This window comes from Lepus europaeus, chromosome 10, assembly GCF_033115175.1.
Source record: "Lepus europaeus isolate LE1 chromosome 10, mLepTim1.pri, whole genome shotgun sequence".
Taxonomy (NCBI): Eukaryota; Metazoa; Chordata; class Mammalia; order Lagomorpha; family Leporidae; genus Lepus; species Lepus europaeus.
The window spans coordinates 55,350,901-55,368,954 of record NC_084836.1 but is presented as its reverse complement, the minus strand read 5'-3'; the positions used below and the strand labels follow the sequence as shown (position 1 = coordinate 55,368,954).

Below are 18,054 nucleotides of genomic sequence, written 5' to 3'. Positions count from 1 at the left end.
GTTGATTAGCACATTTGGAGAATTCATATAAGAAATAAAAGATAGAGGGAAAGAATTTTTTCAAAAGAATGGCAGAACTTCTTCTGCTGACTGCTGTGAGGATTAAATCATACAGTGCATATAAAATCACTTTATACGCTGTAAGTTATCATATGATCAATATAAATATAAAATAAAGAGTCTTCTCATCTCATCCTGAATGGCCTTTGAAGAATGTTTGGTTCAGTGGATGTGATCATGAAACAGAATTAGAGACAATTCTGGAATATTCTAAACAGTTCTAGACAAAGATGTATAGTTTCTAAGATAACAGAATATTGACCTAAGAGTTATCTACTTTAGGAAAGTGGAGATGAGTTAGGTAGTTCAGGAGGTTTCTTGCAACTCTGCTTAGATTTGAAATTGGGTAGATTTGGGAGACAGCCCAGTGAAATATTTTATTCTCTAAAGAAGGAATGGATTCCAAGGAAAGGGACATTAATACAGAGAAAACCTTGAGTGTAGATCCAGGCAGAAAGTATCCTCTGGAAAGACCAGGGTGCTGGGGCCACTGTGGAAGTGTGAGAATGTGGAAGAAAGAGAACTCCTTTCTATGACTGTTTTAAAAGTCTAAGTATATAAGCTAATGTTCGGGAATAGTTAACATTTCTCGGATTGAATATTAAGCTTCCTCCAAGGAAAACAACTCAACTGCTAAAGTCAGCCCTAAACTAGTGCCAAGAAAATAGCGCTAAATTAGGGTGCTAGGAGAGAGATGACTCAGTTAAGTATCACAGAACTCTCAACTCATAAACTATCCCTTTGTAGTCCTTGAGAACATAAGAGAGATTACAAATAAATTTACTGACTCTCTCCTTAAGGAAAGGAAATGCCTAAAATCATGATTCAGCTGTTTAAATTCAGTTTCCATGTGTTACTATATTGGCTGCTGAGAAAAACTAGTTCGCCAAATCATTTTGTAAAACTATTTTCAATTATTTTAGTCTAAGATCTAGACAAATGTTCTTAGAACCAAGAAACTTTTATGAGTATTGGTTCAAAACCTCTTTACTCAAAGTGAAAATAATTAAAACCTTAAAAATTGCTTTGTTTCTATTATAAGCATAAAGGCAAGCACATAAGGAAAGATATACATGTTACACACAAAATCGTGTATATATGGCTCAACTCTGTGTTCAACTTAATGTGGCCAGTACCTGACCAATTGGTCGAATGTTGAGAAGATGTGTAACTTCAATGATGTACAAATATTTCACCAGCAAAATTAGAATAATAAAAAGAAACCTGGATATTAATTAATTATTGCTCATTTCAAATATGGTAACTCAAATATTTCATTTTCATTATCTCATAGATAACTCCTTTTCACTTGATATTGAATAGTAATCTTTCTACCTGGTCCAAGTCTACATAAGCTGAAGTTTTAACTGAGGCTACAGCATCTATGCATATGTGTTTGATTTGTTGAAACCCAGCAGCATGGTGTTTCAAATATTTATGCATTTTCCTTTGGCTCTTGTAAGAATGTATGTATGCAAAGGGACCTTGCATTGTGAATGACTATATACACAGAAAAATAAATATGTACAGAGTAAATAGTCCAAGCCTTTAAAATATATAAATATAGTGTTTCTTTAAAAAAAAAAAATCTGGTGGGATAAGGAAATAGAACTGAAACAGATTGATTATTTTTCTATGAAATGACATTCATCTCGCAACTTTCTTTGCCCGAGGGTGAATTTTTCTCCCTTAAGTCTTACAGAATATTAAAAATTGAGATGAGAAGTTGACTTAAGAGACCAGGTATTCTTTCATCCCACCTGTGCGTGGCTGTTTACTCCTGCCTGTGTTATGCTCCTCTGAGCACGGACATCTTCTGTAGAACATAAGTGCTTAACTGCTACAGCTCTGACACACCAAGGTACTGCCGTGTGCCTTAATAGCATTATTCTCATCACTGCATCTTTTAGTTTCCTCATTTTCTGACTTTTAAGCTTAATTGAAAATTTTAGCTTTCTAAGGTGAAAAGTAAAGAGTTTCTTTCTTAATCTATATTTCTTTGTGTAGAAGTGATAATTCTATATTGTCTTCGGATTTCTTCTGTTTTTTTTTTTTTTTTCTTCTTCAATGAACTTGCTCTACTTTATCATTTTTTCTGTAGTAAAGAAAATACAGTTGTTCTTCAGTATTGGAAGGGTTTTGGTTCCAGGAACCCTTGTGGATACCCAAATCCTTGGTTGCTGAAGTCCCTTTTATAAAAAGGTGTAGTATTTGCATGTGACTATACACATCCTCCCATATCCTTTAAATCATCTCCAGATTACCTATAATACCTGATACAATAGAAATGCTATGTAAATCATTGTTATTGTATTGGTTAGGGATTAAAAAGAAGAAAAAAATAAGTCTCTTCATGTTCAGTAAAGAAAATGTTCTTTTTTAGAGTATTTTCAATCTCTGGCTGATTGAATCTATGGATGCCGTATTGTCTGTGGTCATCACTTTCTACTTTCCTATAATTGTTCCTCTCTATATTTGATGAGCATGCCTCTCTCCACCTAAGAATATCTTGTAGAAAAAAAATAATCTAAACTTGAGCATGGTTCTCTGATGTCTATTTTCTTATTTGTATCCCCAGTAAGACCCTGGACCTCTTGAAATAGTTCTTATTTCTTTTGTACACCCAGTCACCCAAGTCTGATATACCTGTATAGTCCATCAAATATCAGTTGGTATTTCATAAGCTAATGAATAACTTCATTAGATCAGATTGCAGAAGGAATGATTTAGAACCTAATCAGGATACTATGATTTTTAAATATTTTTTATTGATTTTTTTCCCCTCTAACCCAAAGTTGTCTCAAAGACACTAGGAAGAAGACAAAACCTCTCAAACACTGGCTCCTTAAGCTGCAGTCTTAATAGCAGTCCTCATACTCTCCCGTACACACACAGGCTGATGTTAATCAACACTAACAAGAGCAGGTTTTGACTTTCCTCATCTCTGAACACGTGAAATGAGGCCAGCAGCCATAAGGCCATTTTGCCATAACAAGCCAATAAATATTTTTGAAATGATGCTTACATTTGTCATTTGCATGAAAGGCTAAAAATAAAGCCACGTAGTGTAGAAAACAAAGAACACTTCCCCTTCCCCTACACAATACCAAGCAGAAATTCCGAAGATTTTACCAAAACTCCTCCTGGATTAATCACTTCTTGGGAGACTTTGTGCAGAGAACTACAAAATCTCTTTTGCACTGTAGAGGCAAGATGTTCCTGTGGAGTTGTAACTATCTGTGGCACTTTGTGTACACCCATTGTACAGTTGTCTCTAAGTGAACAAAGGAGCCACAAAGAGCAAAGTTATGACCCATCCCAGGCTTTTTCCAAGTTCAAAGAAAATTGTCACTTAGCTCTCACGGTGAGTAGTTTCTCCCCTTTACCAAGGCCTACATCACTAGGGAGCAAGGTCATTCTCAACTGAGGAAGCCACTAAAGCAAGAAAACTACTAACCTCAGAAGAGAGCATAGGGGGATGTGATTTGTGCAGTTACAGCTAATCTCTTCGTCACATTCTTTTTCCATATTTGAACCGAAACAAATTCTTCCAGCTTCCAATTTAACCATATTCCTATCAACTGTCGAACTACATTCCGGAGATAAATCGAATATGTTTTGACCACTCTGTATTACAGATTGCCTTGAACTCCACTCCCTTATGTTGGTGACAGTAACTGAGATTTAACCATTAATTCTAAATTTAATTAGAACTTATGGTTTTAATTCTTGAGTTTCCCAATAGCCATAGAGAACTAGTACATGTAATTTATCCCAGCATCAGTTTCACTGGGAAGGTATAGTTCAGATGGACTTGGAATGTGTATGAGAAGTTAACCAGATGGTCACAAAGACAGGCAGGGTACTCTGGATGAAGAGGTGGAGCATAAGCCAGAAATGTGGAATGTCACACCTGGTGTAGGCAAATCTTGTTTTTTTACCACAGAGTCTTCTAGACTATGGCAAAGTAAATGTAAGGGACAGCTCACAGGCTGGGGAGTAGAAAGCAGGGAAATTGAGAGTGGGGTCTGGGTGTACAGATGGCAAACAAATCTGTTAACTAACATAGCTTAAAGACAAATCATGAAAATTTTATGTCTGAATTAGAGAAATCGTACCTTGACATTTGACTGCACAAGACAAGTTCATGTAGGATCTCCCTGATAGTGTAAATCACCTTAGGTGAATGCTATGAATGGGCTGTGCTTCCACTTGTCCTGGTGAAACAGGAGCTGCAGAATTTACATGTAGGAACCAGAGATGTTTAGCTGGCCTCTCCTGCAGCGCTGCATTCTACTGGGGGGGGGGGGGGGGAGTCTCCAAGGCATTCTGGGAGGGCAGAGGCAGGTTGCAGGGGAGGCAGGTGAGCAAGTCTTGGTAGCCTTCATTGGCACCCCAAAGAGAAGTACCATTTCGTCTGCTTCCTATTGTAGGGTTCCACATAAAATTTGATGTGTAAAACCAAAGAGAAAATGCTTAAATGCTTATACCTGAAAGAAAAATATGGTTCAAAAACCTCTGGAGTACAAAGTTCTTTTTTTTTTTTTTTTTTTTTTTTCAAAAAGTGATCCAACTACAAATTTTGCCACTCCAAAATACTGAAGCTTTTTTTTTTTTTTTTGAGATTTATTTATTTATTTGAAAGTCGGGGTTGCAGAGAGAGATAGAGATCTTTTATCCACTGGTTCCCTCTCCAGATGGCTACAATGGCTGGGACAAGACCAGGCCAAAACCAGGAGCCAGGAGCTTCATCTGCATCTCCCATGTGGGTAGCAGGGGCTCAATCAAGTACTTGGGCCATCTTCTACTAATTTTCCCTGTTCATTGGCAGGTAGCTGGATTGGAAGTAGAGCAGCTGAGACATGAACCAGTGCCCATATTGGATGCTGTTGTTGCAGGCTGTCATGTTACCCACTATGCAACAACATCAGCCCCTGGAATACTGAAGTTTTAAACTGTAAATCTAGAGGGCCATGAGCAAGTGGATTGAGCCTACCATTTCATGAAGGGCAGGAGATGGCCTGTTAACCTCACAGACTCAAAATCTGTGTGTTGCAAGGTTTGCATGCTGCATTGACAGAGTGCCTAACGAGTATAAACTTACCATTTGCACAGACTTAGAAATGGTCGTCAGAATGATCTAAAGCAACCTAACAGGCTTTGCTGTCTGTCCAGTGGAACAGCCCTTGCAACCCACACCTTGGAAAGGGCCTCTCAGCTTCTCCACAGCTGATAGGAAGAGGACTCTCCGGCCGAGGCACCTGGGCCTTGCAGGCCCAGCTCTCGCCCACTGAAGATTCACTTTTCATCAGGACGCTTGGGGAGTCCAGGTTGGGCCCTACTGAGGAAGCTGGGAAATCCCAGTGAGGAAGGTGATTCTGGAGGTGGAAATTACGGCCAGAAGTACAAGCTTCTCCTCCTTGTTCTGGATTTGACCTTTTCTTCTTTTCTTTCAAGGAAGAGAACGCGTTTCCCCAGAGCACTCAATGGAGGATTAGGAGAATTAGTAGACTCTGGTTGTTTTAGTTTTAGAAAATGACCTTGGGGAGATTATCTAAATTTCCTATGCCTTAGTTTCCCTGTAAGAAAATGAAAAGAACAAGGCCTGAGCCCTCCCAGTCACAAAGGGGCAGATGTTAAAAATATAAAGGATTTTAGCTTCTATAAAGGGAATGAATATGCAGCATGTGAGTCAAGGTGCGTGAACATGTGTGGTTAGCCACGCTAAAGACGGAGATGCACAGTTGATATCATTCAGTTCTCTGTACAAAAACATAGTGGCCAACTGTGTTTTTAATGCCAAGAACCCTGAGGAGCAACTGGTTTCCAAGTATCAACACTTAGCGCTAAGCGGGGAGATGCCTCCCGGAAGATAAGAGACTCGCAGTCTGGTGTCCAAAAAGCTTTCCAGACGGCAGTTTGTTTCCTTTCCCTTTTTATGAATGGCGGTAGTATTATGCTGCAGTCTGCGTTTTTTACCAAAGCCATTCATAAAAATAAAAACAAAACAAAATAACAACAACACAAAACTTTCTCAGCACAGTCTGGAGCCAGTGGGTGCCAGGGGCTGGGAAAACATCTTGGCAGCCATAACCGCAACCAGCATTGGAAGTATTCAAGGGTCTGTTTGTTTGGTGGTCTGAAAAGTATGAAGTGCTGGGTCTAAGGGGAGCTGGTAGAAGTTCAGTGACACAGACTAGGCCGGGAGCCAGGGCTGGCAGAGTTTCAGACATTGTCTTTCCCCTCATTGAAGTGTCAGGACCTAATTCATGGAAAATTGGGTGAGCTGGCAGCCCTTTCGGAGGGTTTCATTGAGCCGCAGTGTGCAGGAGTCACATGAATGCGGGATCCTCAGCCAAGAAAGGAGGGGGACTTCTCAGCAGTAGGAGCCAGTCAGCCTGCGAGAATGTGTGTGGATCTGAAACGGCTTGGAGTAAACATGCGTACAGGTGTAATCGGCAGGAAGAAAGGGGAGGAAGAAAAGGGTGCTGTTCTTACAAATGACCCTTTTGAAATGGATACCCTCTTAGCACAGGCTTTTGCCTCCTACGAGGCAAGAAGTCCTAACCGTCCTTGGTTCAATTCCACCTGGAAGAAACATCATCTCAAAGCTGGGCTTTTACAGTGATGTCATCTCTACTGTGATGTAAAGTCAGAAGGAAGAGCTTTCTTGTTTTCCATGTGCACAATTACCTTGCCATCTCTTTTATTTTTACCTTGTTCATCTAAAAACAGCTCTGATGATTTTTATATAACGTTTTAAACATATAGGCGATATAAAACATCACCCTAACACAGACATTCTGAGAGGAAAGGAAATGAATAAGAGCTTTATGATACAGTGAATCTACCCTAACTTCTCTTTATTTGGGGGAAGGTACTAATTTTGTTTCTTGAATTCGTACCATGAAAGCATGTCACTGGCCACAGCCATGTGGCTCAGGTATATTTGCAAATTTCAGTGATGTAAACAAACCCACAGAATGGGAGCAAATATTTGTAAGTCATATATTTAATAAGGGACTAGGGTCCAGAACATGAAAAGAACCCTTAGAATTCAACAATGGAAAAACAACTTGGGGCCAGCATAGTACTGTACCAGGTTGATGCCAGCATTCCATATGGGTGCTCCCTGCTGCTCCACTTGCAATCCAGCTCTCTGCTATTGGCCTGGAAAAGGCAGGGGAAGATGACCTTAAGTGTTTGGGCCCCTGCAACCCATGTGGGAGACCTGGATGAAGTTCCTGGCCCCTGGCCTTGGTCTGGCCCAGCCCTGGCTGTTGCAGCCATCTAGGGAGTAAACCAGCGGATTCCTCTGTTTGTCTTTCCCTCTCTCTCTCTGTTACTCTGACTTTCAAAATAAACAAATACATAAACCTTAAAAAATAAACCTCAAATTTTCAAATGGGCAAAGGATTTGAATGGATTTATCCATAGAAGATAAACAAATGGTCCATAAGCACATGGAACAATGTCCATCATCTTTGGTCAGGAGGAGGTATTCAATTTGGAACACATTCAACTTCATACACATTTGGATGTCTGTAATAAAAAACATAGACATTAATAAACGTTGGCATGTATGTAGAGAAACTGGAAATGTCAAACCTTGCTTGTGGGACTGTAAAATGGTGCAGCTGCTTTGAAAAACTGGCATCTAAGTGAAACATAGAGTTACAATATCACCCAGCATTTCCACTCCTAGGTGGACACCCAAGAGAAATAAAAACAAATCCTCACTCTACTGTGTATATGAATGTGCATAGTAGTATTATTCATAATGATTCATGGCCAGCGCCGCAGCTCCATAGGCTAATCCTCCACCTGCGGCGCGGGCACCCCAAGTTCTAGTCCCGGTCGGGGGGCCAGATTCTGTCCCGGTTGCCCCTCTTCCAGGACAGCTCTCTGCTGTGGCCAGGGAGTGCAGTGGAGGATGGCCCAAGTGCTTGGGCCCTGCAACCACATGGGAGACCAGGAGAAGCATCTGGCTCCTCGCTTCGGATCAGCACGGTGCGCCGGCTGCAGCGCGCCAGCCGCGGCGGCCATTGGAGGGTGAACCAACGGCAAAGGAAGACCTTTCTCTCTGTCTCTCTCTCTCACTGTCCACTCTGCCTGTCACAAAACAAAAAACAAAACAAAACATAATGATTCATAATAGCCAAAAGGTAGAAACAACCCAGACATCCATCCGCTGGTGAATAGTTAGAAACAATGTGGTATATCCGCACAGTGGAATATTATTTGGTGTAGAAAGAAATGCACTACTAATAATACAACATGGGTGACCCTAAAAAACACTATGCCAGTGAAAGGAGCCACACTCAAGAAGCTATATATTATATGATTGCACACACAAATGGGAAAATTGCCGAGAAAGAAAGTAGACCAGTGGTCAGTTAGGCATGGGGCAGTGAAGTGAGTAAGGAGTGGTTGTAAATTGGGGTACAGGGTTTGTTTTAAGGAAGATTAAAATGTTCTCAAGTTAGATTGTGGTAATAGTTGCAGAACTCTGAATATACTAAAAAAAATTTTGAATTGTATACATATAATTGAATTACATATATACATATACTATAAGCATAAGATTATTAAATGAGAGAATACTATACTATAAGCATAAAATTATTAAATGAGAGAATTTTATGGCATGTCAAAGATACCTTAGTAAAGCCATTTTCTAACAAATTAGACCACTCACTCTTCAAATTTCATGATAGATGAAAAACAAAGGGAATCAAATAATTTCTTTGGATAGAGTTGGGATGTTTGCCAGAGTCTAATTGGGAATTGCTTTAATTGAGATAACCCTAACAAATAGAGATCATGAACACACCTTCTTTAAGCTTGGGTAAACCACGTGGACTGTAAACTTTCTTCTCTGGTTGGCAGACAGATTCTGCGTGTAAACTCTGTAGACTTTTTTATTACATATATTTCTATAATATAACATTTCTTCTTGGTTTTTTCTTCAGCCACAACAAGTCATTCAGAAGAAGCCTGCTCAGGTAAGACATGATCAAGACTTTCTTTTCCTCTCAATTAATATAAACAGTAGAGTGATGTTTTCCTGGGAGAAGTCCCATATTTAGCCATTAACTAATATTTTTCTAATTTTGATTTGCTTAGCACTGCAGTAGTTTTGAAAAATTGTTGTATCCTTCAAAGTCAGAAATATAAATTCTAAGACTGTGTCATTAAAAACCAAAAAACAAAACAAGCCTTAAGTGTACAAAGAGTTTAAAAATAACACTATTTAATTTAGTGCCCTTGAATGAAAAACAAATGTTAAATCTTACCATGTGCTTTGCTGATTTTTAAAAATTAAATTTTGGTTTTATTTTCACGGGGCTGGTGTTGTAGAATAGAGGACAAAGCTGCCACCTGCAGCACTGGCATCCCATATGGGTGCTGGTTCGTGTCCTGGCTGCTCTGCTTCCAATCAGCTCCCTGCTAATGGCTTGGGAAAAGCAGCAGCAGATGGCCCAAGTGCTTGGGCTCCTATACCCATGGGGAGACCTGGGAGGGAGAAACTTGGCTCCTAGCTTCAACATGGCACAATCCTGGCTGTTGTGACCAAATGGAGAGTGAACTAGCAGATGGAAGATCTCTCTCTCCCCCTCTCTCTCCCTCTCTGCCTCCCCCATCTCGTTCTCTCCCTCTCTTTCTCTCTATAACTCTTTTGAATAGATAAATAAATATTTTAAATGAAAAAAATTTTGATTTTATTTTCCATCTGTATATATTCCTTTGACTTGATCCAGGATTTGTTAGTTGCAAAATATATGTTCATTGAATTATTCCATAACGTATGATGATCCCAAAACACATCAAAGGAGACTGAGAAATTGGGAAATTTGCTTAAGGATTTATTTATTTATTTATTTATTTAAAAGGCAGAATGAGAGAGAGAAAAATTTGATTGATCTTCCATTTACTGGTTCATTTCCCAAATGCTTGGAACAGCTAGGGCTGGGACATTCTGAAGCCAGGAACTCCATCCTCGTCTCCCACATGGGTGGCAAGGGCCTCAGCACTTGGGCCATCATCTGCTGCCTTCCTAGGTGCATTGGCAGGAATCTGGATTGGAGGCAGAGTAGAAGGGACTTGAAGCAGCAATCTGATATGGGATTCAGGCATCACAATTGGTGGCTTAAACTGCTGTGCCACCATGACAGCCCTGGGAAATTAAGTTATCCTGATTCTGAAGATTCATGAACACTCAGGTATTGCTTAAATGACCAAGTCACAGTCTCTGAAGCCTTTGGCAACATCAAGATTAGGACCCAACTTTACTTTTTTAGTTCCATGTGCATGGAGTTCCTTGTCCTGATACACACAGAAATGTAAAAGTCCTCTTTATTGAGGAAGTATATCTTGAAGAAAACAAAAGTGAAGAATAAGTTAAAAGTGATGGCCAAGAATCTATTAAAGTATAAGAATGACCTGGTATTCTCTTCCCTTCTTAATTTAAATAGACTCAAGAGATCTAGTTTGTATCAGGCAGAGCCTGAAGAAGTAAGTTACTAAACGCTGTCATGAATTACCAAGTTCCCTAGAGATCACATTTATGTAATTTAAAAGATCCATGGAGTCCTTTCCTAAGAGGCCTTTAAATATTTGCCTGGCACAAGAATGTTGCTTTGCCTAGGAAAGGCCATCCAGGAAATCTTATATGTCCACTGTTCTTTTAAAATGTTGCTTGGAAGAGAACCAAAGCTTCTAAACACATGTAACAATGCAAGAATTTGTATTCAGCTAATTATACATATACTTTAAATGGAATAAAATCAGAGTTATCTTTTTCACTGTCACTGCCATACCTGAAAGCCCAGAGTTGTAAGGGAGCACTAGAAGTACTCACGTTTGGGGCCAGTGCTATGCTGTGGCAGGTGAAGTCACCATCTGCGATGCCAGCATCCCATATCGAAGCACTGCTTGAATCCCAGATGCTCCACTTCTGTTCCAGCTCCCTACTAATAAGCCTGGGGAAGCTGCATAAGATGACCCAACTAATTGGGCCCCTGTCAACACTGTAGAGTTCCAGGCTCCTGGCTCTGGCCTGGCCCAGCCCTTGCTGTTGGGGCCATTTGGGGAGTGAACCAGCTGATGGAAGATCTCTTTCTCTCTCTGTCTTCCCCTCTCTCTTTGTCACTGTGCCTTTCAAATACATAAAACGAATGTTTAAAAAAAAACTCATTTGTAAACAGTATTAAATGAAACAGAATATGAGATACTTGACTTTTTTTTTTAAGATTTTATTTACTTAAGAGGCAGAGTTGCAGACAGTGAGAGGGAGAGACAGAAAGGTCTTCCTTCTGTTGGTTCACTCACCAGTTGGCCTCAACAGCCGGAGCTGCGCCAATCCGAAGCCAGGAGCCAGGATCTTCTTCCAGGTCTCCCATGTGGGTGCAGGGGCCCAAGGACTTGGGCCATCTTCCACTGCTTTCCCAGGCCATAGCAGAGAGCAGGATCAGAAGTGGAGCAGCCAGGACTCGAACGGGTGCCCATATGGGATGCCGGCACCGCAGGCAGAGGATTAACCTACTGTGCCACAACGCCGGCCCCAAGACTTGACATTTTAAATAGGAGATCCAAAAGACATTTAGCTTGTCATCCTTAATTAGTAATCAAGAAAAAGTTAATTGGCGGGAATATACTGTGCATTTGAGTCAAAAGATACCTGAGTGTTTCCTGTTGCAACACAGGCTGTGAACTGGAGTGATGACCTTGTGTAGTTTGTTAACAACATTGATTCTGCTCTTGATTTTGTAGGAAAAGATAAGCCAAACAAACAATTATTGCAACTGAGAAGTATGTAGTCTCATTCAGAGGTTCTTTACCCTGGCTGCATATTAGAGTCTCTTAAAAATAATGCTCCCAAACTGTTGAAATCTTTACTTAGTATATACTAACCCATATGCTGTGTCTGTGCTCTATTCAGTGGTGTGCTAGAGCCAGCCCTTAGGAACTGTTCAGACTCTACCTTCGGTGAGGTCAAATAGGTAGCTTGAAATACATTATAGTGCCAGTATTTACTCTATGAAATTGACCAGTAACTAAAAATCCCCACCCTTCAACAATTCTGTTTATTTGATCTGCAGACCCAAGTACCAGTATATTTTTCGTGAACTATTTTTCGTGTAGGTGGGAATGAAGATACAAAGTAAAATCACCCAAAAAGATGCTTGCACATTTCTTGAGCAAATGACCACAAAATGTCAACGTACGTGGGACCACAGGGGATACCGATGAATGAATACAACTCCATGGGTAGTTAAAGGGATGATTCCCTGGACAGTGGGATGTATTGTGCTTTGGTTGTTGTTTAGTTGGAGAAGATAAAATGGAGACATAAATTCAAGGAAAGAAAGGAAGATATAATAGATGAGTGTTAAAGACAAAAGTAGGCGAGGCAGGACCTAGTACACCAGGTGGAGATCATTAATGTGTCTGGAACTGATTCTCAGTTGGGCATTAAAACATTAAAGATAATGTAAGTGAAGGCACAGATTTGTTTATTTATTTATCTATCTGTTGCTGAGATAATCAGGAAGCTCCAAGCAGCCTCAGTGGATTGACTGGGCTGTTACCGTTCAATCTGTTTGTTGTCCAGACCCTGCTCCATGTCAGCCATCCAAGGAAAGGAGTTCACATGTGGATCAGGAAAAAGCACATGAGCTCACTGGACTACCTAATTTATATTGTCAAAGGGCACAGTGCTGAATTCTGTAAACATGGGGACACATGGAAGTTTGCGGAGGATGATAGAAATTTTACACCACCTTTAGAAGACTTCTTTCCTTTCCATCTGTTACCTCAAAATACCCTCCCAAATGGCTTCTCCGTGTGGCAACCTGGATTCATTTAGGCTCATGTCTTTTCCTCACCAGCAGCACTTGGAGGAGTTACATTCAGATACTGTTTTGAGGTAGTGAAGATTTTAGCACAAATAAGTATCTTGCACCTAAAGGAAAGGGCTGCACAGTCTGTAAGGAGACCTGGGTTTTTGTTCTGACCCTATCCCTGTGCTGATAAATCTCTCTTTGTCCTGTTTATCCATGTAGGGCAACGGGATGATAACAAATGCCTCTGCTCTTGCTCCCAGGAACATTGTGAGAGGTTCCTTATTACATAAATTCCAGCAGTGTGCTGTCATGTTCTGAATTATTTTTGGCTTTAACATTTCATTTCCAGAGATGTATATTCTGAAAAAGTTCTTGAATTTTAATTCATTAGAAACTGCTACCTTTTTTATCTCAATAGTTTTCATTGCATGTTTTTTAAATAAGTTTTTTTTTTTAACTAAGGGAGATTTTATTGTAATCACTACATCCTATTTTTGGATTAAAGCAGTCAGAATCACCTTCCTTGTACATATATTGCATGTATATAGGATTATAAAGACTCTGTGGTAAAGTATCCTCATCCCATCACATTCTGACACCTCTTAAGAACTTTTGAGGTGGACATTTGGCTCCAACAGTTAGTATACCACTTGGGACGCCCATGTCCCATATCGGAGCACCTGGGTTGAGTCACGACTCTACTTCTGATCCAACTTCCTGCTGATGGCACCCTGGGAGGCAGCTAGTGATGGCTCAAGTGCTTGGTTCCCTGCCACCATCTGGGAGACCTGGATGGAGTTCCAGGCTCCTGGCTTCCACCTGGCCCAGTCCCAACTATCATGGGCATCTGAGGAATGAACTGGTCCATAAGGATCTCTCTCTCTCTCTCTCTCTCTCTCTCCCTCCTCCCACCCTCCCTCGTTCTCTCTTTCTCTCCATTTCAAATTAAAAAATGGGAAAAACATTTCTCAGTGAGGATACAAAGCAGTAAAGTTCATTCTAAGGAGACAAATCTAGAATCACAACAAACCTCAGCATCTCTGGAATGCATTTGTGCTTGTGCAATATAATGCACGTGTCTACAGAGGAATAAACATTGAGGGGAAGCCCTACTGTGGGGCTTTGTATTTGGAAAGTCTACCAGGTGCCCTCAGCTGCAAACCTCAAGTCTGTCCCCTACTCCTAATAGGGAAGTTAATAGTGTCTTAAAAATCTGAAGGGGGAAAAATCTGCAAAATTCACATCAACTTTTTTCAAATGCCAAAACCAATGAAAACAAAGCTTACAAGAGAATGATATTACATTTTCATTTAAAGCATTTTAAAAAGCAATAAACAGAAATTAGCTAATTAGAAATTATTTGGAATAAATAGAAATTAGCTAGTTTTAAATACTTTGAAGAACTTAAGCTATATGGGTTACTTGAATATTCTTAGCTTTAGTAGGAAATAGGGGTAGGTTTCTCATTCTTTTTTAATAAAAGGAACATCATAAAGGTATTGGGTTATTATTATTAATAGAAGGAGCTCTCTTTCTCAAGTTTCTATTTTGATAAAAATAAATCTTTGTCCATCTGAGGCCTCCCAAAAGCTTTTGTGGTTTATCAAATATCTCACTTTTTCTCAGTGTTCCCTTCATAGGCTTCACCTGAGCTTAGTCGGGACTTCTTGATTCTTATATATAATTCAGATGTTTTTACTCACCTCAGCTTTACCCAAAGGGAAAACACCATTTGTAAAAATTTCCACCATTTCAATCTACTTTGCTCATTGTTGTGTACTTCTAGCAATTAGGACGGGTAAAAACCTGTTCCTTTTGCATTTCCCAAAGAGAGAACTGGAAAGACTTGGGTTTCTGAATGACTGCAGACAAAGCTTTCTGTTTCCCAGTAGATCTTTCACCTGCAAGGAGCATCTTGTGGGTGGTGTGCAGTAGGGCAAAGAAGTCGCAGTAAGCCTTGGTTATCATGGGATTTCCCCCCCTTTCAAAAAAATGTTGAATGTTTTTACAGAGACTTCAAGGGCAGTTTTAAGAATGTTTATATTTCAGACAACCTAAACATTGTTTGGAGCAAAATGAGAGATTTCATTTTGGGACAAGCCAGTGATGAATTGCAGTCAGCATCTTACTCTCAAAGAAGGCATTTTTTACAGGGGGCTTTTAGTCTAGGCATACAAAGGAGGAAGGAGAGAGGAGAGAGCATTCTCACTCTAACACTCATCTTTTACGTGGTACCTTGGCTGATGCAGTAAATAGTTCATAATAAATCAGACTTGCAAACAGTTACTTGTCTGCTCACTCAGGGAGCACAGTGATTTATACCGGCGAAGTCATAAAGAGTGCTGATTTATTTATTTTCCTACTTATGCTCTTTCAAGCTGGTAAAACATTTTGTGGGCCAGTAAATGTTTGGTACCAACTGGCAAAACATGAAGGATCCTATCAAAAGCTGCCCTGAGTGGCAACTATTTTGTTGTATAGGAAATACTTTTTGATTTAACCTCTGACCTCTGACACTGCAAAGGTCAAAGGAAAAGGAGAGAGCAAAACAGAAACCAGTGTTTAATCCTTATTAAAGTAGCTCAAGGACATAACTATACAGGGAAATTGGAGGGCAAAGGAAGCATATCAAAATGATTATTAACTGTAAACAGATGAAGTAATTAACTTCGCCAACATTGTAATAAAGGAATATTGGCACGATGAAGTCAGCTTTTTCTTGGCAGGGAATGACTTGTAGAGATGACATAACTTCTAACAGAAATGAAAGAACATCACTCAGTTTGGGGCAACTTATAAAACTCCAAAAGGTAAAATTTAGTGTTATAGACTTGACGGATTTGCTATCGGAATATTTTTTTAAGTATGACTGTTTTTAACTCTGTAAGGAAGTCTGTAGATGAGTCTAAAAATAAAATGGCAGTGTCTGCCTGCTTTTCCTATTCCCACTGCAGAGTGCAGCGCTTTTCCTCTTGTGTGAGCTGGAGAAAAACCAATCATTTATCCAATACATAAACTGTCTTCTTACTATCCAAGCCTGCTAATTCAAGTTAACATAGAACAAATAGTAGCTAGCTTTAAACCTGGTCTTTCTAAGAAAATTCCTGCCGGTTAAATAAGAAACATGTGGCTTTGTCTAATGCATTTCCTTTACATTCAGGAAGGGTGCACTGGACATTCAAATGTCCACTAAGTCATTATTTGTGGACTTACTGTTATTATCACTATTTTTATAATCTTATTTAAAAATCTTGATTTAGGATAATGAAAAGCATTGGTGCAATAATGATTAAAATCCAGAATCACTCTGTTCTTTTGCACCACATTCAACAGCTAAGCAAAATGTTATACACAAAAGAAACAAAGAAGAAAGATTTCTTCTGCTCTGTGCCATCAATAAGCTCATCAGGAATATAACCATGAAGCAGCCTTTAACCTAACCATATTTCTTTTTTTTTTTTTTTTTGACAGGCAGAGTTAGACAGTGAGAGAGAGAGAGAGAGAGAGAGAGAGAGAGAAAGGTCTTCCTTCTGTTGGTTCACCCCCCAAATGGTTGCTACGGCCGGCGCCCAGCGCCGATCCGAAGCCAGGAGCCAGGTGCTTCTCCTGGTCTCCCATGGGGTGCAGGGCCCAAGCACTTGGGCCATCCTCCACTGCCTTCCCGGGCCACAGCAGAGAGCTGGACTGGAAGAGGAGCAACCAGGACAGAATCCGGCGCCCCGACCGGGACTAGAACCCGGTGTGCCGGCGCCACAGGTGGAGGATTAGCCAAGTGAGCCGCGGCGCCGGCCTACCTAACCATATTTCAAAAGCTATGTTGTGTAAAAATAAGAACAATCCTCAACAGTTTGGAGATATTGAAATAGATTCTCTTCTTTTGAATGCCTCCTTCGATCAAACATCCTATTGCTATGTCTTCAGCTATTTTTTGATGTGAGGCTCCTTCAGTGAGAATTGGAACTGGCATGGAAAATTGACCAAACCCATGATCCTTAGAAATCATGACTCCTGAAACTTGCAGTTACTTTACACATAAAATTATTTCACTGGCTGGAAAATGTGACTTCCATCTCAAAATTTGAAAAAATAAAAATTAAAAAATAGCCCTGGATCCCAGGAGAGAGAGAGTCATCCTATTCTGGGATCCAGTGTTATCTCTATCTCGTTAACTTCAGTGATGTTCTCTGCTGAGGGCACAAACCAGACACACAGGAATGCATTTTGGGACTCTAAGGCATTTTGTGTTATTTTCTTTTGGGGACATTGTTTCATAACAGCTTTTTGCTTGAGAATCTTTGAATCACAGGTAAAGAAATAAACACTGAAGGAGTAACTGAAATTAACAATCATAGCTCCACACTATAGTCTTACTAGATTTGTTCCTTTTTTTCAAAGTTTTCTCATGTGATTTTCTCTTTTTTTTTTTTTTTCTGTCACACAGCCCTGCAGTGTTGCACATGGGTTTTCCTGTGACTGTGTCAGACTCAGTGGGACTAAGGCACAGGTTACTCAACCCATTAAAGGCATGGGTGGGCAGTGGCATGTAGGACCAACTTTCTTTATATTAAATGCACCCCCATTAAGATCTTAAAACCAACTTTCCTAAGTTAATAGTAATACACAGTTGGTAAGCCTGCCGCTTATATGTGTGTGTATGCGTGTGTGTGTAAAAGATCAAGTACAAATGTAAATGTCCCAACTTCTCAAATCTTCTTTTGAAAAACATATTTCCCTCTTAGCATTTCCTCTAGAATCCCTTGCACTTGCCACGCTATATGGTTTATATATGTTCCATTTAACATGTTTTTAAAAATCTGCTACAAAGTTTTCCTAGTTGGAGGAAATAATCACTTTCCATGAAGTTAAACAGCCCCAATCCATTTTAAATTAAAATATCTGACAGAGAAGTAGAAAAACTTGGCTTTGTGGTCTTGCGGGTCACTTAGCTGCAGATGGAACTTGAAAAATTGGTTCCTGGTCATTGCTGTGGAGAAGGAAGAAAGCCCCTTTTTCCAGCTCTGACAGGACCAAGTCAGGATCTTCATGAAGGTGTCATTATTAGTCGTTAAGCAGTTGGACTTACTAAGATGACAACAAGAGTGTCGGTCAACTGAAACTATGCTTTCTAAATTACCCGGAATGAGTAGTT

The 18,054-nt window shown here is 40.0% G+C and overlaps 1 protein-coding gene across 1 annotated transcript in view; it reads left to right on the top strand.

The window, feature by feature from the left end:
- Nucleotides 1–18,054, top strand: part of HMGA2 (high mobility group AT-hook 2) — a 132,019-nt gene that overhangs the window by 109,697 nt on the left and 4,268 nt on the right. The window contains exon 4 of the mRNA XM_062202085.1: nt 9,033–9,065. Coding sequence (XP_062058069.1) covers nt 9,033–9,065 — 33 coding nt within the window. The remainder of the gene's footprint in view (nt 1–9,032; nt 9,066–18,054) is intronic.